The sequence below is a fragment of the Apodemus sylvaticus genome, chromosome 7 (genome assembly GCF_947179515.1).
Source record: "Apodemus sylvaticus chromosome 7, mApoSyl1.1, whole genome shotgun sequence".
In the NCBI taxonomy this organism is placed as follows: Eukaryota; Metazoa; Chordata; class Mammalia; order Rodentia; family Muridae; genus Apodemus; species Apodemus sylvaticus.
The window spans coordinates 97,673,392-97,687,358 of record NC_067478.1 but is presented as its reverse complement, the minus strand read 5'-3'; the positions used below and the strand labels follow the sequence as shown (position 1 = coordinate 97,687,358).

Genomic DNA, 13,967 nt, shown 5'->3' with positions numbered 1-13,967 from the left:
GCGCACACTACTGTGGGCACAAAGTGGCTTGTGACTAAGAGTGTGTAACTGTCCTATTTGGAAACTTTCCAGAAGCTCCACCTTGTTGCTCTACAAAGCCCCGCCCCTCCCCGTGAACACCCAAGGGCCCAGCCACCTCTCCTATATAGTGACTGCCAGTTACTGGGAGGGACCAAGACCACAGCAGCTGCCTACTAGGGAGTCTGAGGGACCCCCAACAAGAGCTTAGCATGAGATAAATGGAGGATGGGAGAGAATTGAGGAAAGAGGAGGTTCTTCTTCCCCATAGTTTCTGTTAACCCCAGCCTCACAATCCTTGGAGTGTGAGCACCAGGATGGATATAGCACCTCCAAAGAAACTTGCTACGGCCCCAAATAGTGGAAGTCAGTTATCTTCCCTGACTAGGAAACCAACAGAATCATTTCTGTCAGGTGTGGCCATTTTATATTTCATTTCTTATACTTAAATAAGCCACTTTCCTCAGGCCTCATCCTGAGAGCTACGAGGAAAGGTGAAACCTTTTTCTAATAAGGCCTAAGTGTGTGAGATCCAAGGATGCTTCTTAGGTTTCTCCAGTTGTCTGTCTCCTGTCAGGCGCCACTTTCCGTCCTGCTGGCAGAGCAGCCCTTGGCTCTGTCACTGTTTCTTCTCATCTGAGTCCTCTGCAGAGCAGCTCTGAGTCCTGACTCCCCTGCCCCCCCCCCGCCCCACCCTCATCAGCCACACAAGCACTCGCTTGTGCCTCACCCAGATTTCAGACTCGCACTGGCAGCTGTCAGAGTGTGACTTTGGAACAGCCTCTGCTCTCTGTCAGCCAGCTCCCCCAGGCCTGGTGACGGGAGTGTTGCTGAATACCTCAGCTGGCACAGACTCCAGGAGGCTGACCGCTGCATGGTCAGCGACTCCTGGGCTGCATTTGAACAAAGGGAACACATACCTAAGCACCTGGTTCTTCTTGTCAACAAAGCCTGACCCGAGCAACCGGCTCGGAAGTTGTAATTGAAATAACTTTGCTAGAAATTAGCTGTAATTGAGTTAGGGATTACTCTCTCTCTCTCTCTCTCTCTCTCTCTCTCTCAGCTCTTAGTTCCCTGGTACCAGAGAACATTCCCTGTACCATTTTCAGTCGCTCTCAGATGCCTTCCATGCTCTCTTCCATGCCTTCCAGCTGTGGATTTTCCTCTATCTGCCCCAAGCTGGACCAGGGCTTCTGTCGTCACGTGGAGCACTGTAACTGGGCTGTGGACCACTCCTCGAGGCTGGATATTGACTTGGAAGTAGTTGATCTCTGGGCATTGGATGGGGAAGGGAAAGTTGCCTCCTTAATTTTAAGACCAATGTCTGGTGAGGTCATTCCACCCTACCTGCCTTCCCTCAGTCCGTTGCACTGTTACTGACCTTACGGAGTTGCAGTCACTGTGATGGTGACATTTACTGGAGCATCTATGGACTCTTGTACAGGGTCTGAACTTGAGGTGGTAGATGCTGTTTCAGTGCCTAGAAAGAGCACAAGTGGACGGGGAAGAGCAAGTGGGGGTGTGGAGGCTGCTCTCAGACCGCACGGCATGCATGGAAAGCAGCAGTGGACTCGTGTAGTCAATGGCACACACGGTGCCTACCTGCTGGGGCCTCGATGCTTTCCCTGGAGGCCCTCTGTGGCTGTTCATGCTCACTGAGGTAGGAGAGAGAGAGAGAGAGAGAGAGAGAGAGAGAGAGAGAGAGAGAGAGAGAGAGAGAGAGAGAGAGAGAGGCATGTTGTGGACATCTGTACCTTCCTAGCCTTCCTTTCCAATTAAGAAAAGTCTGGACCCCATAAAGATAAGTTGCACACTCACATAGGAACAAGCAGCCGACTCAGGCCTGTGGGAAGAAATGAAAGAGCATCACTAGGCCAATGCAGTGTGGACCCCAGGAAAACAGCCCTCCCCTTCCTAGTGGGTTCCATGCAGGGTCCCAGGAGCCTAACGGGAATGGCCCCAGTGCCTAAGGTTGGCTAGAGCCTTGATCCTCAAAGGATGACATCACAGCATAGGAAGACTCTAGATTCTCCTTTAGGCAGGTCCACACCTTGCCACCCTATGGGGTCAAACATCTCATCCTTTCAGATTCCCACTCACAGGGGAAAGTGTGTGGGTGCCGGGCAGCATACTGGAACACCAACAAAAAGGTCGCCAATGCCACCACGACTCCTGTGCCTGCAGCTCCCAGTACAGCTGGGTAGGCACTGAAGGCAGGGTCCACTAGGAGGCGAGAGCATGAATTGTATTAACTACCCCCATCAATGAACTCAGGCAAGAGGGGCTCACGGGGTACAGAGATGGTGCCCTGGGCCTCCCAAAGGCTCTGCCTGTTGTGGGGGACCCTGGGAATGTGGAGTTCAGCGTTTTCCCATGGAAAGAGGTATTCTGGCTGTCTGGTACTGACAGTTTGCATCCCCAGCCAAATCCATTTCTGGCAGAAGATACATAAGGATGCTACTTATTTTGGCATCTTGGGGCTGAAGGAACTAGACCATAAAATAAGGAATAGAGGGAGCAGCAGGAAGCTGAGCCTTCCTATTCCCTGAGGTGTAAGACTGAGGCACAGAATGGGTTCTTCATAAGCCCTCAGGGTCCCTTCTTTCTCCAGGTCCTTCTGGTTGAAACTGGATTAGGTGTCTGCTCCTATGCCTGGGACCTCCTGAGCTGCCTAGGAGAGCTAGGAAAGAGCAATAGAAAAGGACATATAGGATGCATACATAGATAGGCTAATGGACCCATCAGGATGGAGGCAAAGGGCTGGAGAATGGTACCCTGTGGAGGGAGGGGGTAGGGAGTGGGAGGGGGGAATGGGGCAGGTTTCAGTTTTCTGGGGGTGGGAGAAAGTGAGTTCCTCCCTGCTGCCAGCCCAGCACCTGGTGTCTTCACCTCCGAAGGATATCCTGCAGTGTGGTGATTCATAGCCAGGATACGGAAGGCATAAAGGACTCCTGGGTCCAACCCTCCCAGTCGCCAGTCCCTGCTCTCTGGCTCAATGTCACTAGCTGCTACCTCCCAAGCACCAGCTTCTGAGCTGGGGACACTGGCCCTCTGCTGCACCAGAAAGCCTGTCAGGTTGCCAGGGCCGTAGACGGCCCACTGCAGCTGCACCTCTCTCCGCTGTCGCCTGTAGGTCAGTCGGCTGATGGTGACGTTGGGAGGAGCTGGGTACCCTGGAGGGGAGTGAAGACGGAGATACAAATGGACAGTCTGCCTAGCAACAGCTCCATGGCTTTCCCCTGTTGATAGACAGTTTGCAGAGAGCAGAGACCGGATGGTGTGTGTATCCCTGAGCATCTTTAAACCCCACTTTCTCACTGATGAAATGAGGGAGTGTGGAATTCTATGTGCCTGCATGTAAGATTCCATCAGATTCATACTTTCATGACCCATCTGGGTCATGCTCTAGAAGATGCCCACATTTTGGAGAGGGTAATTTTTAGAGCTTTCTGCAAAGCCCCCTCCAGCCATTGATCACCTACATCTCTCACCACAGGAACACACACACCCTTTCCACTCACTCAGGATCTCCAGTAGCACTCTCTGGCTGCTATTGCCCAAGGCGTTGCGGGCCACACATTGGTAAGTGCCCCTGTGGAGTGCTGGGTCAGCATCTCGGACTTGAAGGCTCGAGTGGGTACCCTCAGGGTGTAGCGTGAGCCCGTAAGTACTTCCGTCCAGCTGCTGTTGCTGGGGTCCCAGCCAGAAGACCTGAACAGGTGGTGTGCCCCGCTGGAGAGCACAGCCCAGCCAGGCCTCTTCTCCCTCCAGCACTGACACTCGGGGTTCAGCCACTGTCAGCTGTGGGACTTCTGCAAAGACAGAGCAGGTAAGGGTGAGTAAGCAGCTGCCCCAGGTGTTGGGAAGGTGTGGCCTCAGCTGTTGGGAAGGCGTGGCTTCAGCTGTTGGGAAGGTGGTGACCTCAGCTGTTGGGAAGGTGGTGACCTCAGCTGTTGGGAAGGTGTGGCTTCAGCTGTTGGGAAGGTGGTGGCCCCAGGTGTTGGGAAGGTGTGGTCTCAGATGTTGAGAAGGTGTGGCCTCAGCTGTTGAGAAGGTATGGCCTCAGCTGTTGGGAAGGCGTGGCCTCAGCTGTTGGGAAGGTGGTGGCCTCAGCTGTTGGGAAGGCGTGGCCTCAGCTGTTGGGAAGGCATGGCCTCAGCTATTGAGAAGGTGTGGCCTCGGCTGTTGGGAAGGCCTGGCTTCAGCTGTTGGGAAGGTGTAGCCTCAGCTGTTGAGAAGGTGTGGCCCCAGCTGTTGGGAAAGTGGTGGCCCCAGGTGTTGAGAAGGTGTGACCTCAGCTATTGGGAAGGCATGGCCTTAGCTGTTGGGAAGGTGGTGGCCCCAGGTGTTGAGAAGGTGTGACCTCAGCTATTGGGAAGGCATGGCCTTAGCTGTTGGGAAGGTGGTGGCCCAAGCGAATCGAGGAAGACAGCTCTTCTTAGGTAACTCAGTCCTGTTCAGACTTCTGATGTGGTCTTCTCTAGGGTCTGCTGGTCGTTGCAGTGTTCCTGAATGCTCTCCCACCTCCCCATCCCAGCCTCTCCTACTTCAGACAGGGTTGTGCTTACTCATTTCCATACCAGCACCTAGAAGGTCCTTCCTGCACTGGCCTGACATCTCCTTGCTGGTTCAGTACAGGGCCGTAGAAGGCACTCGGCTTCTGCAGGCTCCTGACAGTCAGGTGCCAGTGAATTTCTTACAATGGGGTTTCTGAAACTGATCAGTCAGGAAGGTGATATTTTGCACTAAGGATGTCCTTAAAGCCCCAAAGTATGCTAACCTCCAAGACTTTGGAAAGCAAGTGGGAGATCCTTTTGTGAGACCTGTTGTGTGTGATAACTCCTGTTTGCTCTCCTGGCATCTTAAATCTTTCTGTTTTGGATTCTTTTCAGTTTTTCATAGATTGGGAGTGGGTGGGTAAAGACAGAAGGAGGAACCAAACTGTAGATAAAGCAAGGAACACAGGTAGAGAGAGCTTTGATACTTAAACACCGGAAGCCAAGAATGTGGTCAGGCACCTCCCTTCTACAATGAGAAAGTGAGAAGAGCAGCCGGTGTCCCCACAACATTCAGTACTGCCTAGTGATGTCACACCATTCAGTACTGCCCAGCGATGCCAAACCATTAAGTACTGCCCAGCGATGCCACGCCATTCAGTACTGCCCAGTGATGTCCTATAGGAACCATAGCCACCCGCCACATGTGACCAATGAGCACTTGAAATGAGGCCAGGACACATTGAGATGTATGGCAACTTATAAATAGGCTGCATTTTCAAGATGGTGAAAAGAATGCTAAATGACCCATAAATAACATTGTTACACTGGAAAGAATTTTAACTATATTAAATTAAATGTTTTACCTCTTCTTACTTTTTTTTTAAATGTGGCAACAAAAATTACATATAGCTCATATTATATTTTTATTGGACATCACTGACCCCAACCCACCTCTCTCATTTTATGGATTAAAGGAGGGGAGGGGGCTGGTAAGAGGGCTCTGTGTGAAGGAGCTTGCCACCAAGCCTGACAAACTGAGTTCACATGGAGTCCTCAGACTCCACATGGAAGGAAGAAGGAGAAAATCAACTACTAGACTTCTGACTTTCTACAAGCAGAGTGGTAAGAGTGTAGACACACACACACACACACACACACACACACGTGTGCACACCAAGTAGTTTAGGCTCCTGGAAAGTGACTCCATCTCTCTCTTGACTCACCTTTGCAGCCTAGCACTGCACACCTCCAGAGCCCCTAACCCTGGTTCTGCAGGGGTTCCCCTGCCCAAACCCCAGATCCACAACTAGGTCCTGCTCACCTAGCCTTAGCCGGCAGTGGGAGCCCGATGCCTTAAGTGGGTGGGAACCCTGGCAGGTGAACTCTCTGCCCGCCAGATCACTCTGAGCCTGCAGGAGGTAGACAGTCTGCGAAGCGCTCAGGTCACCCAGGGACTGCTGCTGTCTGTCCAGCCAGCCCAGCATTGCAGGAGGGTCACCTCCAGGCCACTCACAGCTCAGCATGATGAACTGGTCACCTACTGTGGCTGTGGTCCAACAGGTAGGGCTCCCAGGCGGTTCCCCTGGAAAGCAATAAGATCAATGTGGCCTTGTGGGAAGGGGAAGGGCTTGGCAGGCCCACCTCTCCCCTGGGTTACCCCTCCACTCACTCTCAGTTCTCAGCATTTATCCAGGGCTGACCATGGGGCAGCACAGAGGTGGGGGACAGACACTAAGCAGCTACTGTATACGTTGGTATTAGAGTATAGGTAGAAAAACAGACAATCTGGGCCCTTTGAAGACAGAACCACATTGGAGCTCTGTCTTGGGCATGGGTGTACAGAGGAAGATACAGTGGCAGAAGAGAACACTGGCAAGAGAGCTCTGAAGCTCTGTTTCCAGATCAATATGTAATAGGCAGAAGCAGAATACAAGTTTGAGGATGCCACAGGTCAGGGCTCCAGGGCAGAAACTGAGTCCATGCTGGGCAGGAAGCTGAGAACTAAATGTTATCATCTCCTTGTTTCCTGAAATGTCCAGGAGTCAGAGCTTAATTCCAGACCCCAGGACCTTCCAAATGTCCCCTGGTTTGTACTCACACTGCCTAGAACACCAGCATTCGGGGTGATACCTGTGTCTACTTACAAAGAGTCAGCTTGCAGAAGATGGGCATAGCCAAGGTTGGGTGCTGTCCCACACAGGTGAAGATGCTGCCATTTGGAAGTCCAGTGGCTGTATAACTCCAGGTGACATTGCCGGAGGCACTTGGGCCATTCCCCTGGGGCCCTTCCCAGTGAAGTTGAGCGTTTGGAAAACCCCCAGGCCAGGTGCATAACAGGGTCACACCCCCAAGAGTGGGGAGCACAGCACAGGAGGGCTGCCCTTCAGGGGGATCTGGGTAGAGAGGTGGGTGAGAAGGAACTGAAGCAGCTCCCCTTGCCAGTGCCTAGCAGGCCTGAATCAGGTCAGGGTGTGGAGAACTGGGGTGACAAAGGAGAAGGAAATAGACAAATGTGGGTGGTAAAGAAATGCTAAGCCTTCTGGTCCAGGAAGAAGGGGTTAAGGGCTAGGCAGTTCAGAGCTCCTGTTAGATCCCAGGATCTTGGTTTTCATCTTTGCCCCGGGGCAGTTGGCCTCACTGGCATTGCAGTACCCCTCTCTGTGCCTCAGTCCAGGTCTTGAAACCATGGGGACAACGACTTTGGGAAAGGACCTCGAAAGGCTAGGAGCTTCCGGTTTCCCAGCCTCTTCCCACCGTCTCCCTTAGCCTTTCCTTAGTTCTCCCCCACAGCCAACGGTTTTGACACTGTGTTCCCGCAGGGTGGCTGGAGGCCGCCTGAACACACGCCTTGCTAATCTCCAGAATTAGATACCCTCCCCACCCAGCACTCACAGTAGATGATGAGCTGGACAGTGGTCTGGGTGTGGGTATCCAGGTGTCTGTTGTGGGCCAGGCAGGTGTACAAGCCCGTGTGGGTGCGGCTGGCACTGGCAATGATGTAGGTGGGCCCAGTGTGGACCTGCGAGTCATCACGGAACCACACGTAGTGACTAGGCGGATTGGAGGCAGCGAGGCAGCTCAGAGTCACCTCCTCCCTCTCGCTGGCCCAGAATCCATCTTCAGAGAATCCCAGTGGTTCCACAGTGATCACAGGCTTGTCTGGACCATCTGGAGGACAAGGAAAGTCCATCACCTCGCTTCATCCTTGTCTTCTCATTCAATCATGCTACTATTGCTGATTCTCTTTGCCCTTTCCGGGAGCACGTGGCGCACACTGGCTGTCTGTAAGCCCTGTATGTGTTAGAGCTTCCGGTTGCTCGGAGCCTGGGAAGGGTGGGTCTTAGACACAGAACAGAGCTGAATGGACAAGGCTGCTGGGGGCAGGAGTCTCATGTGAGAACTAAGCTTGGAGCACAGGGTTGCCTGAAGCAGGGCCCTACTAGGGAGACGAGAAAAAGGGCCAATGAGTGGCTTGCTCTAGGTGTCTGGGACTGAGGGATTGCCTGGGGAATGGTTGGCCACTCCAGACTCCAGAGAGGAACAAGAGATGCTGGGCTAACATTCTGAGCATAGACCTTCCAGCCAGCACCATTATTCTCTTTGTTGGGCGCCTGTCTTGCCCTCTCCTGTTCTCCAACATTGGGATCTCCACCCCTGACATTCTCTCCAACTCCCAGAGGGATGGAAGTCTCTGCCGGCCTCTTTTCTGCCTCCACTTCCTTCCCTAGAACTCCAGCTCACTCCACTGCTCCATATTTTCAGTCTGTAGTCCCCACATACTACCTAGTGTATGACTGAGACAGGGCCATCTGCCCTTGCTCCTTAAAACCTCAGAACCACTGGGCAAGCTATCATACTCTTGAATATCCAAAGGTAGAGGGAGGAGGATTGGGAGCTTAAGGCCAACCTGGGCTATGTTAGTGAGTCTGAGGCCAGCCTAGACTGAAAAAAAATGAAAGGCATGCAAATGAGCAGACCTACCTCTCAACCACCACTGCTCTACAGATGTAGGGTAGATTTAAATTGCTGATAATCAAGTCTTAGTAAAAATAGCAAATTCAATCAAACAACACACTGGTGTTTAATAATTATAGTATCCAAATATATCCAAAACAGTCTTTCAACAGCTACTGAATTTAAAAGGTATTGTGCTATTTTGTATTTTCTCACTTCAAGGACATTTTCAAAATCATGGGTGTGTTTTGGCCTTACTCATAGAACTCAAATTGGCCACATTCTCAAGTGACCAAAGACACATGTGGCCACTGTACTGGACACTGGGCATCTTTGCGGTGCCCCATCCTTCATGCCCCCGTTTCACTGCGGACTAGCTTGCTGTCCTCTCTGCATTATGGCCCTTCTTCCTCATCTTCCAAGGGATCTGCTGCTCAGTTACAGCCCTACATACTCAACACAAAGACCAACTTTTCAGGCCACTCCCCAAGCTGTATGTAAGCTCATGAATGTGAGTAGACACCCTTTTTCCTAGAAAAAGAAACTCATGACTTTCAAAGGTTAAAAACGTTGATATGAGAGACATGTTGGGCCCCAGTGGGAAAAGCATCCTCTACTGCGTGTCTTTTGGAGTCTCTGGAAGGCTGGAGTGGGGGACTCTTGTGAAAGAATGTGGGGAGTTCTGGCACGGGACCAGAGGCCTTAGGTGGGAAAGGGGTATCCAGTGTCCCAAGTCCAACTCACAGATGACATCTAGGAAGACTCCATTGCTCTTGAGACGGTTGACTGCATTGCCCACGCTGCACATATACCAGCCTAGGTGGGTCCGGTTGACTGGATCTAGCTTGAGCCTGGGCTCTGAAAGACCCACCAGGACCTCTTCAGGGCCTTGGGGTATGTGATGGTGCCAGGAGAAGGTCAACGGCTCTGTGCCCTCCCTCACAGCACAAGTGGCCACCACTGAGACGCCTTCTACTGGGGATGGGTCATTCAGTTGCACGAGAGGCTTAGACACAGGCACTGATGAAAAGACAGAGAAGCCTTTGGTTTGGTACGGGGGCCCTTTCCCTGACGTCCATGAGCTTGTCTGGTCACGTGATCTGGAACATGCCTTCCTCTAAACCACTTGTTTCCTCACTCCCAAGAGGAGTCACTCTTTAAATCTGGGGCTCACCACGGGAATCGAAATCGCATGCAAAGAGATGGAAAACAGGAGGCAGGTTAGCCAGAGGCTGGCGACAACTAGACTTGGTGCCTCACCCAGCACGATGAGCGTGAGGTACAAGTAGGTAGCGTGGACCTGGCCCCCGGACACGAGCAAGGTCTGGCACAGGAAGTGGCCACGGGCACCCTCTCGGAGCTCCTCTATCACCAGGCTGCTGTTCCTCAGACTCACGACCCCCAGAGCTAATGCCCCGGACTCCACCTTTGAAGAGGCTCCATTGGTGACTGCCACAGGTTGGAGAACGTGGGAACCCAGTGGCATGAAGCTCCAGAGGACTGCCACTGGGGCAGGCCCACTTCTGCACTCTAGTTCCACAGACCTGCCTCGCACTCCTTGGACAGACAAAGCCTCCTCCCCAGGGGTGTTCGAGGTTGGGTAGGGTAGGCCTGGGAATGCAAGAGACAACCATGATATCGGTGTTGCCCTAGATTCCAGGGTGCATTCCATCCTGTTGCCTGGAGCCTGTTTTGCATTCTGCAGGCTCAGGCAGTCCAGTGGACTGTTGGGGCTAGTAGGCAAGAGAGTCCCTGAAGGAGCCTGTGGGGTTCCCTGTTTATATGCTCTGGAGGGAGCTTAATTGTCATAGAGTGGCTTCCGGGAGCAGAGCCTCCCCTCCCCACTCCTGCCAGCCTGCTTTTCCCCATATCCACCCATCAAACCATCTGCTAAAAATACAAAACCATGGGCTCCACCTCAGACTAAGGAGTTGGAATCCCAAAGTTTGAGAAGGAGTCAGGGATCAGGAGCCTATTTGTTTGTTTGTTTTTTAAAGATTTGCTTGCTTGTTTGTTTTTTAAGATTTATTGTTTATTTATATGAATGTATGGAAGTGTACACATGTGTCTGTGGGAGTATATGTGCACTTGTGTGTATGCAGTGCACATGCAGAAACCAGAAGAGGGTATTGGATCCCTCAGAGCTCTCCAGGAGAGACAGGTGTTTGCAGGGATGCCTAGTTTGTTGCATGGGCTCTGGGCTCCAAACTGGCCTCCTCACAATTGCCTAACCCTCAACCCATCTCTCCATCACTGAAACTGTGTTTTTAGCAAACATCCTAAGGTCAGTCTGATTAGGTTGATGACCATGACAATCCTGGGGACACAAGAGAGCTACACAGAGTCTGGAGGTTTCTCTGTAAGGATTCCAGACTAGGACTCTAGCTTTCTCAAATCCTATTGTGGCCCAGGGAAAAGAGAACAGCTTTTACCAGGCCACCTAGCTCCATCGATTTGTCAACCAACAATGAAGAAGCACATTAAGTGCACGGTAAGTGAATGTTAGCAGATGGATGGCGTGAATGGATGCTGTTAAATGCTATGTGAATGCAAAAGGGAAGAAATAATGGGATGTGAGGCAGGGCTAGAGGAGGGTCTGAGTGTCACTCACCTGAGGCCCTTGGATGCAGTAGGCAGAAGAGCATCAGCAGCCTGACACCGAATGGTCTGTGATGAGCTCTCAGACCCACCATGGCCACACCAGAGCACCTGAGGCTCCTGGCTATCTCCTGACTTCCTCTCTTCAGGGCACAGGAGTCCTGGGAGGATGGGGATCAGGCTCAGGTTGCCAAACTCAGCCCTCCTGATTCCCCTGCTCTCCTGTTACCCTCACTGCCCTGATAACTCATGAATTATTTACCTGATAATTCACTCTATCCATAATGTAGGGTTAGGGAGGGGTGGGCCTGGCTGAGAGGACCTGTATACCCAACTGAATGATATCAGGGAGTGTCACTGAACATGGTGGTGAATAAGGCCTCCAGCCTAAAGGCCTGTCATCTGCTCGCCATTGGGCTTCCAAGGAAGGGCACCTATGGTTCAACACACTGATGAATAACCTTCATCCCTTCTTGGGTTGTGCCCCTCCCCCAATTTTGTGAGAAGAGGCTTAGTAGTAGGAGCCAAACATGAGCAGAGGAGTATGGGATTTCAATAAGTTTCCAACTTCTTGGAACGCTGGTAACTTCATAGATAAATAGGTTTACACACTGTTATAATGCAATATGAACATTGCATGAAATTTTATATTAGTATGTTGTGAACATCGGGATTTTGGTAATGTCCTATTTCTTGATTTGGGTAGGGCCATAGTTCACAAAGCCTTAAAATTGTATGCACTTTATGTTTGATATGACTCACACATCTGTACATATGAACACATACACATAAATACAGGCACGCCTTGCCTAGTACATAGTAAGTGTACAATTTGTGACCTTGACTGGGTTTTACTGATGAAGCATGACATCTGGAGCTGCAGTAGGAGAGCATTTTCTCCAGGGTTCTCTTATTCCTCATCTTGAGTATCCGCTATCCTGTCCTGCTGCCCTCATGATCTTTGAATGACAGTCTGACATGGGGTCAGATTTTTCCATCCTCTTTGGCAGGGTTAAGGGGAGGGTGAGATTCCTGGACCCTAGTGAGACAGGAGATCTGATGTCCGGTGTCGGGTTCTGGTGACCAGATCACTGTCAAGGCAGATGCTAGCCAGGCAGGTTCTTCTTGGGTCCAAAAATGCTCTTTGAGGCACATTGACCTTTTTCATTTTGCCCTAGAAGAGTAGCCCTGAGAATAGACTCTATCTCTCTCTTCCCCAACCTGTGGCCAAGGTCTCTCACGCCTTCTTGGTATCTTGAGGCCCCTCATCTCCTCAGCTCAGATGGAGAACGGAATAGAAGGTGGCCCTTGAGACTCAGATCCTAACTATGTAGTGAAGATGGATGTGCCTGATGGAGAGACCAGTTTCTATAGATCACTGGTTTTGATCTCCATGTTTCTCAAAGTTGGGGTCACCAGAACCTCATTAGCTGCTGGGGAGATTGCTCAGTGGTTAAGCACTTGCCGTGCAAGTCTGAGGCCTGGAGTTTGGATCCCCAGAGCCCATGTAAATGTCATGTAGGCATGGTGGCCCACCTATGATTCCAACATGAGAAGGCAGAGACAGGAGATCCCTAGAGGGAGAGCCAGCTGGCTAGTGAGATGAGCTCTGAGTTCGCCAGAGAGATTCTGCCTCAGGTCAGAGGCTTACTCCTGACCTTAACCTCCGGCCTCCGTGCACACAGGCATTGCCCCCTGCACGTGTGTGCCCTCAAATGCAAGCACAAAACACATACATGCAACTGAAATGGAAAGAGAAAAACAATTAGATGAGCTTTGGGGCATATGGAGGACCACATACTGCCTTCCACCCAAACTATTCAGTAGCCTATCTCTGGAGAGCAGGTAGAACCAAACCAGTATGAACCAGCAGTACGGGATGCTCCTGCCTGTGAGAAGGATTTGTGCTGCCCCGGAAGTTACTCTATACTGACTGCAAAATCAGTCCCGATTTCTCTTTCTTATCCAGGGGCAGCAGGGTCACAGAAGATTCAGGTGGGTTTCTCAGTTCACACGCTTTTTTTGTTTGCTTGTTTGTTTGTTTTTAAATAAGGGACACCCCAGGAGGGAAAGTTGGGGAAAGAGGGATATTCATCAGTTTTCTCCAAGGAAATAGAACCAATAAGATGTCTATACCTTATTTTAGTATAAAGAGTTGTGCTGGGGATGACACTGGGCCTTCCACATGCTAGGTAAGTGTTCACCACTGAAGCACACCCTAGACGCTCAGGAAGAGATTTGTTATAAAGCTGTGGTACCCAAGAGAGCTGCTTTCTCCTCGGGAGTCTGAAGATAGGAAGAGATGGATGGTGTAGGTGTTTCAACAGCTCTGCGAGGAAGCTCTGCTAGGCACGGTTAAATTCTGAAATTCTCTCCACCTTTGTTGTCTGTGTGCCATATAGCTTTTGAGGTCTGGATATTTTCCAGTTTGTCTCTGTCCACTCTTGCACCATGGTCCCTCTGCCCAGCCAGGGGTCTGCAGAACTGCTGGGTTACTTCTCTTTTGATGGGAATACTCAAAATCCTTCCAGCTATATAATGTGAGGGGTTTATTGCTCCTGTTAGGTAGTATGTGTTGACCATTAGGAAATTATTGCACTGCTATGTCTTGAGCCTTTAAGCTGGCTCGTGAGGGAGTCCGGGAAGACCTTCTTACATCTGAAAGGACATGGTTCTTCAAGCATTTCCTTGTGTCTCTTGACTATGTAGCAGTGTGAATGACCCAGGGACCCAGGTTCCCTGCTACTGCCTCCCATTCCCACCTCTGCCCTGCCACAGGCAAAAGCTTCATCACACTGGCTGCTTGTTAAACTCAGAGCCAGGCTGACTCTCACCCGTCAGCCTCTTGTCTTGTCCTCACCTCCCCGCCTCTTAGGGACAACTGCAGACTCAGCCTTC

The 13,967-nt window shown here is 51.2% G+C and overlaps 1 protein-coding gene across 1 annotated transcript; it reads right to left on the bottom strand.

Moving 5' to 3' along the window:
- Window positions 1–1,400: 1,400 nt before the first annotated feature.
- Window positions 1,401–11,164, bottom strand: Vsig10l2 (V-set and immunoglobulin domain containing 10 like 2). Its single transcript, XM_052186818.1, has 12 exons — window positions 11,083–11,164; window positions 9,732–10,082; window positions 9,216–9,491; window positions 7,410–7,685; window positions 6,662–6,910; window positions 5,839–6,099; window positions 3,540–3,830; window positions 2,895–3,191; window positions 2,119–2,241; window positions 1,837–1,861; window positions 1,621–1,673; window positions 1,401–1,498 (listed from the first exon to the last, which is right to left on the bottom strand). The coding sequence occupies exons 1-12, from the start codon at window positions 11,162–11,164 to the stop codon at window positions 1,401–1,403; spliced, it is 2,382 nt and encodes a 793-aa protein (XP_052042778.1).
- Window positions 11,165–13,967: the final 2,803 nt, after the last annotated feature.